The 12,443-nt window shown below is 36.5% G+C and overlaps 1 protein-coding gene across 1 annotated transcript in view; it reads right to left on the bottom strand.

Annotated features, from left to right (window-relative positions):
* The window catches only part of LTBP1 (latent transforming growth factor beta binding protein 1), a gene marked incomplete at both ends in the record, with an annotated part of 200,785 nt that overhangs the window by 147,803 nt on the left and 40,539 nt on the right, over positions 1-12,443 (bottom strand). Inside the window, one exon of the mRNA XM_084283576.1 lies at positions 781-956. Coding sequence (XP_084139702.1) covers positions 781-956 — 176 coding nt within the window. The remainder of the gene's footprint in view (positions 1-780; positions 957-12,443) is intronic.

Here is a 12,443-nt window from a genome sequence, read left to right as displayed (position 1 = left end):
CCTAAATCCTCAGTAGAGCACGAGGATTCTGTGCTGTAACAGAAGTCTGTCAGGAGATTGTGAGTACCTTAGCTCTCCATCTTAATCAGTCCATTATTTTAGTGCAGGAACTTTTCTCCAAATCAAGCCAGCAGACGCTCTGTAATACCTAACCCATAATTCATCAAGCTCTTCATCTTTTAAGCCAAAACTTGTCCTCAAGCTTCCCATACAATGGAGCATGAGCCAAGGCCACAAGCTGGGCACCTTCACAATCCTTTTTTTAATAAATATGAAGCAGAAATACTAGTGCAGCCTCCATACTGTGCAGAAGTTAATAAACACATAATAAATTAAATATAGAGAAAAATAGTCGCCAGTAAGACCACAGTCTTGGACTCCAGCTTTCCTAGAAGGGTATCCATCATATTGAAGTAAGGGAAGCTGTCATCTTAAGCTGAATACACTCTCAACTATGCCTACTTCAACAAGCGTCAACAAAGTGTGTTCACAAAGTGTCTTTTATCTGAAGGAAAAGCTATCATCTAGATATAGCTTCATGACAGTCCAGCAGTGAATCAGGTTGCTTTTATTTTTTCCCCCATACAGGAAATCTGTTTTGCGTCTCAACAGGATAGAGAATGTTAGTGTATTTGCTAATCTGAGAATTATATCATTTAATTATTTAGACTTTTTTTTTTTTGAAGTGTTACTGCAATTCAGATGAACAGAAGTTTTCAAGATCTTAAAAAAAAAAAAAAAAAAAAAAGCTTACAGTATGCTTTCTGCGGTTGTACTCACATTGGAAAGGTGATGCAAGTTGATCCTGGCCCAGTCTCAGTGGTAATGAGCCCTCAGTGGATTGCTCTCCTGAAATCACTTTTTTTACTGGATAATATTTGGGTTTGATCACATATTCCTGTGTTTGGCCATGATGAAGATTCATCATCAACGTCTGAGATGAAAGGGGTATCATCCTGTTTTAGGAAAAAAACAGAAGAGGCAGAATGATGTAAGAATTAATAAATTAGACTTTTAAAAAATGGTAAAAAAATAAAGACATTCATCTGTACTCCAAGTTCTCAAAAGATGATTTGGGAAGTTTACTAGTTTCAGATTAAGCATGTGATTTTCCATGCATTTAGCATTCTCATTGTTGTGTCAGATAACAAATACTTAACAACCTAATAGAGACTACAGGGATTACATCAACTCTTTTCTGATAAGAAGTACCAGCTCAGAAAGCAGGGAAGAATGGGAAAAAGCCTTCCTCAAAAATCATGAGTTGGAGCTCAGCTTTGTTAAACACATAGCTTTCCAGACTGGTCAGAAAAGCAGCAATGCATTTAATCCCATTTCCTAAAAATGTTATTTTACACTAAGTACAGAACTTAAAACCTATGCCCAGCTGACTTTCCCTCTGTTCCCAGAAACCTTGTTCCGTTCCCCACCATACCTAGCTAGCCATAAGAACACTGCTACTCCTCCCCTACTTCAGTCTTTTCCCCCATCTCATCAGAAGGTCCATCCTTGTTTCCCAGCTCCACTTTACTTCCCCCATCCACTTTCTCCTTGCCTACACTATTGAATATCTCTGACAGATGTCCTACAACCACGACTTCCCTTCATAGCAAAATTATTTCCGCTTCTTGTCAAACAAGATTATTCCTTCAAGCTCACTGACTCTCTCATAGACATTACCAGTTCCTTACTTTTGTTGTTAGCTTCTCACTGTACAAGACCTTGCCAACTTTCAGTAGGAATTCCCCCCTCCTATTCCCCCAAACCAATATTATTTACCTATATACTACCAGTAGTAGGAACCACTTCTTTTCTAACCTAAAATCTGTCTTTCCCACCCTCCACAGTACCACCCAACGTTGAACAAGCAAGGGAACAAATCACGTAGTTGGTAGTCACAGGTAATGAAACTGAAAGCTAGTTTGGGGCACTGGGTTGCATGGTGCCACTGCTGAGCAAGTAGTCATAACAGGTCTTCAATTAACAAATCTAGTAAGAGCAAATCATCAAGAAGTTGTAGCTAGTGTAGATCACGCTGCAGAGATACATGTTCCTCAAGATAATATTATCAATCACTAACCTAGTAGCAGTGGCTATTTAGGATTACACTATCCTTTGCTGAACTGAAGGCACAAGGAGTTGGATGCTGTGATCCCTCATGCTCTTCTCCACTGAGGGTCTGTAGTATGTTTGGTCGGCAGAAGTGGAAATATGGGAAAATTATAGGCTTTTTAACAGAGATCCCTCAAAAAGTCAGAGCTCTGTAAGGCAAATAGCTGTCCTCAGAATAAGGCATGGGCCCTAAATCATAGAAGATGCTGGGCAGCACTTCCCCACAGTGATGAGACTGAAGAAGTTTCAGCCGAGCAAGAAGACAGATGACTACAGTATTGTTTTCCTACATTTGGAGCTGGAGCCAGACCCTATCTCCAAAGCAAAGCCTGATTCCTTAGTTATGTTATTTGAGGATGCTTAGTAACTGCTGTAACCAGTGGATTTGTGGTTAGGACAGACAATAGGGTTTTGTCCTACACAGACTCTTATTAAGTTGGATCAGCTTTAGAAAAGTGCAGTTGTTAGTACAGAAATTCTGACTCTCACATGCAACAGAAACATAAAATCAGACTATCTCCAAACCAAAATTTTCTAATACAGTACTTACACAGTCTCATTATATTCAGTAAAAGTCCATTCCCAAATTAAGACAGAATACCTTCAGTGTTGTCTTTAGGCTTCCTACATACCAGATCAAAGAGAGGCATCAGCAATGTTGGAGGTCAGGCTCAGAACTCAAAACAAGCTGACACTCTCACCAAGAATACCTCAGCTGGAGAGAAAGCTGAAGACAACACCTTCAATACTGTTTACCTAATGACTTGAATTTCCTTGAAGAGTCACTACAATCCTTCCTGCACAACCTGGTTTCTCTACAGATCTCGTTTGAGGCCTGTGTATAAGGATATCCTTTTCTGTACCCAGACATAAGAGGGCTTACGCTGAATCTTTCTGATGGGATGTGTAAGCACCCCTTGACAGCAGGAGTCAACATACTACAAAAGTCTACATTACAGCAACCTGTTAAAAGTTACTTATATGTGTTTTACATTGTATGGTGTTCCTTGCTTGATTGTACACAGACATTGCCGTTTGAATGCCTGTCTGTCTTCTGTTAAGGCTATAACATAAAAAAATCTCTTTTTATCACATAAACAGCCACACTGTAGCCCAATCCTATCAACCTACAGAGTCCATCGTGACACTTGAAATAAAAAAAAAAAAAAAGAGCCCACGCACCATACCAAGGGAATGCCACAGACTGGAGGCTAAGATCTACTGTCAGAATCTAAAAATGTTACCTCCTTCTTCCTTCTCAGGTACTGCAATTTTCTTCCTTGGTTTATTTTATATTAATTATTAACTAATTAATACTAAGGCAGTAGAAGAGTATGCTTTGCTCTGCAAAAGAGTAGTTTACTTAGAAGTACATTGGAAAGCTGTAATCCCTGCTCCAGAAATTCTTGTTCTTTAAAGGAAATGCCTTTGTCTTATGTGTGAGTTGGTACTCTTAGTTTCAGCAAGGAGTAAATTCCCTACTCATATATTAAGGTGCATGCTTACAACAGTTTGCAGCATAAAACTGAAAAGCAGAAGATGAAGCCAAGTTTGCACCTAAGTTAAGGGTTGTCTAGACTCTTGAACATTTTCTATCAATTTTGATTTTCTTGGTGTATAACTACCAAGGATCTTGACTTTAGGTATGCATAAAAGTACTCCACATGTTTAAAAACAACTCAGTCTTAGGTATCTGCTATTAGTATAGATTCAAGCTAACTGGCAGCATGTTTTTGCCAGCCATCTGACCAGCTCAACTAGTTTTGCTTGAGTGCAATTCCAGTAGAAGATTGATGGGGTCAAACATCAAAGTATATATGAGATCCCTCTGTTCTGACTGCTCTTTTGGTATTCAAATTCTTCTCAACATGACCTAGTTCCTAAAGATGTTAGTTTACAATGAAAAGGACATTGCATACCTAACTGTGATGCTGCATCTTCCCCTAGAATCAAGGACACTATTTTTCAACTACATCATGGGAGCCATATGAGAGCAAGCACATGGCTCTGGTATTAATGGCTTGGGTACAGATGCTAGTGGACAACCCAGTTTTCTTCTTAGACCAGCACAGAGGGGATCCTTCAGTGTTGCAGAACTTCTAAGTAAGACAGTATGATTTCTGGTGGGCTCAATAACACAATGAGAGCATTTTGTTCCTTGTGTGTGTGTATATATATATATATACACACACACACATATATATACACACACACACACACACCCTGTAAAAGAAGTCTTCAGAACTATCCCTTCTAACTCTGACCTCAGAAGACAGAGGAGAGATTTGTTGGTTCAGAGAGAAGGCGAGTAATGTTAACACTGAAGAAGATTAATATAAATGTAAGATGCCACAAGGAAACACTTCAGGCCTAGTTTGGTAACAAACATCACCCCAAGACCTATTACAGAAAAGATCTTCGCAGCTCTACTACAACACTCTGAAGAAGCATTTGATGCCATCACTGTTGGTGCCAGCTTGCCAAATAACCCTCCTCCCAGCCTCAAGTACAAACGCTTCTTCCCCTTTCCCAATGGGTAGCCTCTGACAAATTCTGGAGCTCGGCCTGGGCCCCTCCCCTCACAGGGGTCCTGTCTTTGTGTGGGGGCCCAGGCACCATATCCATGCTCATCTGCTGCACCAGGAACCCATGGTCCAAAGCAAAATCCAAGCCTGCTGCTATGCTCAGCAAGTAGGAATGCCAGGCACTGACTGTGCCATTGTTTGAATACCCCAAATTAAAGAAAAAGTAGCACAATAGAAGGATTTAAACAATAAAGGAAATAAACAACTACTCCAGGTTCAAGGCCACCAGCAATAGGTGGTTCTACATTGCTACAACCAACAAGAGGATATTCAAAGTAGGTCACAGCCACTCCTCACTAGACTTTCGTAATTTAAAACAGAGAAATGAAAGGCATACTCATCGACTTACAGCTACTACACTTAACGTTAAGTGAGAAATAGCTCTCATCTATTAACAACAAACACCACCACAAGCAAATGTATTTTAATGCTTCCCAGCTTTACCATGTTGCTTACTGCACACTTGAATACTACACAACTGAGTTGAGCCCCTGGTCATTGAAATACAAAATATTGAAGTAGTACTAATATTCCCTCTGTCACACAGATTAAGAAGATACAATGGTTAGCTCCAATCTTTGTATTTTGCATGAAACAGCCAAAACTAAACAAGATTTTCGTATTACATAGGCTTACATCACTAAACTATCCAGCAGTTTGTAATTTGATAGTCCAAACTGACTTTAACTTCAATAAACTCAACAAAAAGTTTCCATAGCTGAAGTATACAAGAGGAAGATAGATGTCTAATCACATTTTTAACAAACAAAATTAAAGACACTAATAACAGCACTGCAAAAGGAGAACAAACTTTTACAACTAGCCATCATACAAAAAGAAAGCTCTCTTGCTTGATACAAGCAGACCAGGAATGCTATGTATCAGAGTAACTCTGGCAAGCAGAAATGAGACCAGCAACGTTTGGCATGAAAAGTACTGTCTAGACTAAATAAGACAAGCCTGTCTCAGGCTGCTTTCTTCATTTTATTTACTGTAAGTCTGATGCTCCCTTCTTGGCTCCTAGCTAGCAATGCTTAAAAAAAAATAAAATAAAAATATCTGAATTGCTAGCATGCTGTTTTTATACAAACCTAGAAATTGCTTCTTCTCTACCTCTTCTCAAATTCAGAATGAACAGCCAAATGGAGAAGAAAACCTAGCATTTTTCTAAAATTATGAGATAATAAAGAAAATATGCAGGACAGTTTAAAAGGCATGAAAATAAAACAAAATCCCCCCTGCCCCGTAAATTATTAAAATTCAGTTGCTAGTTCAGCCTGACCTTTGCCAGCTGTTTCCTCCTTAGGTTTCTCGTCTGATTTTTCCTTTTTTTTTTTTTTTTTTTTTTTTTTTTAAAGATACAAGAAAAAGTTTAACTTCCCAGTTGATGATGAACATATGGGATTTCTTCAAAGCCCTTTACATTATCATACCCAACATTAATCAAGCGTGGCCTATTTCACTATGTACTAGCAGTCACAAAAGGTGAAAGAGAGGAAGTGTTCAAGCTTTTTTTTTTTTTCTTCTCACCATCTCAAAGATTCTGCAAAAGTTGATTTTATGTACAAAAATTTGTTTCTAATGTATAATCAAAATCTTGTCAATAAAATATAGGTTAAGCATTGAAAAGCTGTCACTGAAAACTACGTGTCCAAGAGTAACTTGGGTTACATTTGCATTTTCGTTATAAACCTGCCTTAGCTTTATGTCTTTGTAATAATATTCTCCCCAGGCTAAAGTTTGCAGAGATCGTTGTTTGGATAGGTGTAACTTGTTTTCAAATAACATCTTCAAGTTATTTAGTTTCTGGTTGGTTGGATGCTCCCCCCCTCAACTAAATAGGCTAAGGTGTTATTTACATCACATACTAGATTTTACTTGACCACAACGATACTACAAATTTTACTACAGATTAATAAAGACACTTCACCTACACCAAGATTTAAAGAGAGGTAAGCATGGAATCGCAATTACTTTAAAATTCCCACACAAACATTGTAAAACATGAATTTTCATCCGTAACTACAAGCTTTGCTCAACTTAGTTAAACATAACTTCAGCAGTCAAATCCTTGTTGAAGACTCTTGCAGGGATTACCTACTCTTAAGTGTTGACTAATAAAGCTATCTCTGTATTTGGAGACTCACCTGAATTGCTCATAGGTTAGAAACTTTTGTTAGCATGAACTGGCATAATAGCCAAACGAAAGCTCTATGAACTGTTTCCAAACTAAGCTAGGAAATTATGACTTCATTGCTCCATTACATCTTCTGCACACATGATAAACGGAAACATGTAGATTTACAAACATTCCTCCATGTTTCTAAACAGAGGTAGTATACTGAGTTTTCCAGAATCATAAGCAATGATTTGTTTCCTAAGTGTCAAAAATCAGAAAAAGGGCTTAAAGCAAAATAAATGTTGGTTGAATATTCATATACAAAATAAAAATAAATATGCATATTCACACAACACAATGGAAGCTACTGTTCTTGCAAACAGGTTATGCAACAGCAGGTAACGGTTCTCATATAACAAAAGCAAATACTAAACTTGGAGAACAATCCTCCTGAAAAGCCATTAAATTATACAGATGTTAATTTTATCATTGGAGGAAAAAAAGTTTGCCTACTAGATTTTTTTCATCAGAATGAGCATGGGAAGTTTGGTCTACCTTCTTCCCAAAGTGTCATCAAGATACAACTCTAGAAAATCTACAAAATCTTCACAGAGTATTAACTATCCTCAAAGGAAATCAATGCATGAGGTAACTACGTGCGAACTTCAGAAAAATCAGTTATGATACAAAAATAAACAAGAAATAGATGTGAGTACATGGCCTCACACTAACAATTTGTGAACTTCACTCTTCATGTACCAAAATGGTAAACTAGAAGCTACAAATGATTCATCTTATGCATACATTCATAAACATTTAACCAATGAAACTCTTCATGATTCCGTATGAAGTAATTCAATATCCAAATGATTTTATACAGGTTCTCAGCCATACATATATATTCATCCTGCCAGGCATCTCTTACCAGCAAAATCCAAGGAGACATAAAAAAAGAAAAAAAAAAAGGAAAAAAACACCACCTAGGTGTCTTGCTGACTTGTTCTGGCTGATTTATTTACTTACTTCCCCCGGGGCACTAAATTTGATGATACTACATTCACATAAGATGGTTTTTTTTTTTTTTTTTTTTTTTTTTTTTTTTTTAAGTCAGGGAGGGTATCAAGCTCATTATTAATTGAGATTTTAAAAGATTTGTATTGATTTGCATTTGCACAAATATCTGCATTAAAAATGTAACCTTCAATGCTATGTTGCAATAGTGATTCAACATGAAATTCAGTAGTTAATGGCAAACCTCCTTAAGCAGATCGAGAGCTTCTTTGCTGCACGTTCAATACACAATCTTCAGTTAAATGAATGTATGATCTCTTTTCCCTAATCCGCATTTCATTTTCTATTGGAAAATTGCTTTTATCATAGTGCTAGTGGCACGTTATTGAATGTTATGCTGACATTATAGATAATAACAAAATTTACTGAGAAAGATGCATTAATTAGTGACAATTTCTAATCTACCCACCCATCAGATAGACTTCAATATTTGAAAAGTATGCTGAAATGACAATTAAAAATAGAAATGTAAACTCCCACGATGGATGTTACACGATAAAGGCAAATGAGCACAGCTGCTGCAAAGAAAAACCATGCATCGCTAATCTACTCAAATTCTTTAGCATATTAAACAAAACAGCAGACAAAGAGCTCAGTTGGTTGATATAATTTACTTGAAATTTGAAAAGACTTAAAAGACTTATCTTACAAGAGGCTAGTAAGAAACTCCAAATTATAAAACAGTGTTGCAAGCTTAAAATGAGCAAAAAGATGGAACAGAACAGATGCACATTTTTTTCTTGGGTATACATTATGGTATGCCCTTTTGAAGTCTACCACCACATACACTGTTTGGTATCACCCCATTTCAGTTAAATAAGTCATTGAGAAGTATATGAAGTTTTGTTACAGTACTTCAGAAAATCTTCAAATCTAATTTGGTCTTACATATAACATTCATTTAAGCAAAAGAAATTGATTCTGAGAATATGCTTATGGCCTTGTCTGAATTAAGCAGAAGTCTGTCATATAGGAATGCAACAACTAAAAAGTAAATACGCCAATAAAGAAAAAACTGTCTACCCTTGAGATTCTGATAGTTTGAGTCACGATTATGAAAAAAATAATGCAATGAGCAAGTAACTCTACCATCAGGATTTTGTGTAGATACAGATGTGCTATCAAAGTTTTGTCACTACAGCTTATGTTAAGGAAACTATTTCAGAAATATGATCTCACAGGTGAGAACACAGCTCCTCAGAAAAAGTCAGAAAATACTTTTTAAGTTTATTACCTGTTTAGAAATTAGACTTATGTACAAATAGAAAAATGCACAAAAGACAAGGCAATTACTAGTTATTAAACAGGGACAGAGGAGAACTCAGTCTGGGTACCTGGACTGTAGATGAAATTGAGCACTGATCAAGAAAATCAGAAACACAGTCATCAGAAGCGATGAGAACTTGTCATGTGCTTTACTGACACTTACATTGACTGCAGCCAACCAAGAGTCTCCAGCATCAGTGTGGTGAAAGTTTCCAGTGTACAAAAATGGATGAAAAGATAAAACTCAAAATATTACTATATATAAAGGGTTGGGAGAAAATAACAAGGAAGGACTTCAAAGGCATCTATACCAATAAAGTTAAAACAAAGGCAGTGAAGAACCCATGCAGAGGAAAGCCAGACTCTGACTGTTCAGTTACAGATAAAATTCCTCAGAGAAGGTATGATAAAGATGTAAAATAAGCCTCAATTCCAAATAAAATGCAATAAACAAGACTAAAAAGGAATCGCATTGACATTCTGCACAGCTTGTGGGAAGAATTATCACAAGATACAGATCACAATTGCTTCTGAGGACGAAACAAATATAAATGGATGATGAGCACAGCTAGAATTTTATTATGAAAAGATGGCAGAAAACACAAATTCTGATGCTTAAGGAAATGAGTTTCCTAAATAATAAACAATGTAAATAACCCTTAATTTTCTTCTTGTAAGGATGTGCCAACAAATGTGCAAGTCAGAGCATTTTATCCCTCTGTAAGGCACATTGACTTCAGATGTATGCAACTACTAGCAGATGTAGTAAGACACTGACTTTTCCCAAGTGTTATACACAGAAAGCACGATGTGCTCATTATATGAGAATAAACTCTGCCTTTATGTGTTTGAACAGTGAGATGTTATTGTGCGACAACCATCTGAACCACATTTACTGAAGGCTTTCTAAATTGACAAGAAAAAAAAAAAAAGAGTAAAAAAATGCATAGTACTTTATGGCAGGCAAGCTTAGAAAATTTCAAGATTAAATCCAGACTCCAGCTTCAGTATGTGTATTTCTCAGCAGAAGCTCTTTTTGGCATATTATATCAGCAGCAAGAAGCTCTGACAGACTGTACTGGCTAGAGGATACACTCCCTGCAGTTCCCCAGGGACTGCTCTTACTAAATTATGCCACAGAATTTAGCAATCCTAAAGATGGAGAGGCCGACGGCGGGGAGAAGGAAGGAGGGGGAAGAGCAGAATCAAAATCTTTGTACAAGTTCTCCAGAGTGGCCACCTCAAGTCAAGTGATGCAACAACAGCATGCTGCTAGCCACATCTGGGAAGTCCGGAGAGGAAGGAGGAAAAAAAAAAGTGTATGTCATGATGGTGAAAAGATAAGTGATGAAAAGCTTTGGAGGTAAAAGTAATGTTTATATTAGGCCAAGAACATTTTTAACATCTAAACTTTCAAAATGTACAACTACTTTCTTAGCTGAACTAGATAAACAACTCAGACCGTGTATTTTTTTTATACCACAAAATTGAGTAACAAAGATTATCCTTTGTTTAAACTCATCACAAAAATGGAATGTTTCTATTTAGAGTAAGAACCAGGGAAAGGAGAGACAACAGCAAGCAGTTACACTTACTGGGAAGTCTAACTCTAGGGATACATAGCTTCCAAAAATTTGTGACACATCTACAAATAGTTTGAGTACAAAAATCACACAAATATATGTTCTAAGCAATCAAGGTGGTAAACTCACACAAGACAAGATGACAGCAATTTCCAAAAGTTTTTAATGCATTTTAGTTATTTCTTGACATTGTCATATAATTTTGGTTGGTAGAAGTGCACGTGTGTTATGCAGTATAACTGTTTTCATTATCATGGATTTTCAGATGAATAACATTTGGGGAAATTGTGCTTGATACTACATGGTATTGTGTCTTTAAACAACAAATAAGAGGTAGCTTTAATCATGTTTGTGTTGGTACATGATCCCTGATATAGAAAGGTCACTCTAGCAGAGCTAAACCAACCAAAGCAGCGCTATCCGACTAAAGCTACAGGAACTAATAAAGATTTATTCACTGTCATGACCTGGAAAATTCCTCTGCAGAAAGAATCTTGACAAAGAACTTTGACAACAGATTAAGAAGTATAAATAAGGCATGCTGATTTTTCTACTAGAAATACCAAACCAAATAATTAAAATCCACCAAAATATCTATCAAAATCTATCAAATATCTATTATCAGCTTATTTAATAATGAAGACCAGATATAGCTGATTTTACCAATATCGCTACTTACTTTAAGGTTTAGCAGGAGCAGCACTTAAAGACTATTTCTATTGGATTTGCATTCCAGAACCAGGAAAGTCACAATATATGCCTTTTAACTTCAGATAATAAAGGAAGAAAAAAATTTAATACATCAACATTAACTCAGCATGTATATAGATCACTACATTTCATACAGCAATAAAAAAATGAAAACAATATTTAAATATAGACTTTTTCTCATATACTTGCTTAATTTTATAGTACAAAAAACTGCTCAAGAACAGTGTTAGATTTGTTTCAGAAAGCAAAACCAAATAATACAAAGACAGCAATATTTCTGAGAAAGGCTCATGATTTTCAGCAAAAATTATACGGCTAAAGTTGACCATAGATTTCAACTGAACAGTGACTCACTGTTACACTGGTCGTGAATCCAATTAATGTTACAATTAACAATATAATCATGCATTGGTCTTATTTCTAAAATAATTTGGCAGATGGTAAGCTTATCTTGTGCGCTGAGATCAGTGATGAAAAAATTGAGATATGAGACAGTTAATAGCGATCTGACTACCTGTGAAATGCAGTTTACGCCAGAAACAGAGAAGCTAGGATAAAAAGGTTAGAACAGCTATGCATTTTTTCTCATCTCCACTTCTGTATCTGTAAAATAATGACCTACATCACAACTCAGTACGATGTTGCAAAGTATTTAACAGTGAAAGATTTTGACAATGTACAGTGGTCTATACACATGTAAAGGAATATGAAACAGTTAAACTGGTTTTAATATGATCTGTTGCCCAGACACCCGTATAAAACCCTGATTCCACTAAAGTCAACAGCGAAATTCATTTACTTCATTGCTGGCTGTGATTTCATCCCAGGACTTTGCTAGTTGTCAAACACAACTTTGCATCTTTAGACTTAAAACCTGTAGATGCTACGTTTAGCTGCCTTTAGCCAGTCTTCAAATGAGAAGTAGAGATTCCTCTTGGTTCCTTGTTTTAGTCCCTGAAACTCACATTTGTCACCCTGGAATGCAGTGAAATGCAA

The sequence above is a fragment of the Netta rufina genome (assembly GCF_964035555.1).
Source record: "Netta rufina genome assembly, chromosome: 3".
Classification (NCBI taxonomy): Eukaryota; Metazoa; Chordata; class Aves; order Anseriformes; family Anatidae; genus Netta; species Netta rufina.
This window is presented reverse-complemented; position numbering and strand designations above follow the sequence as displayed.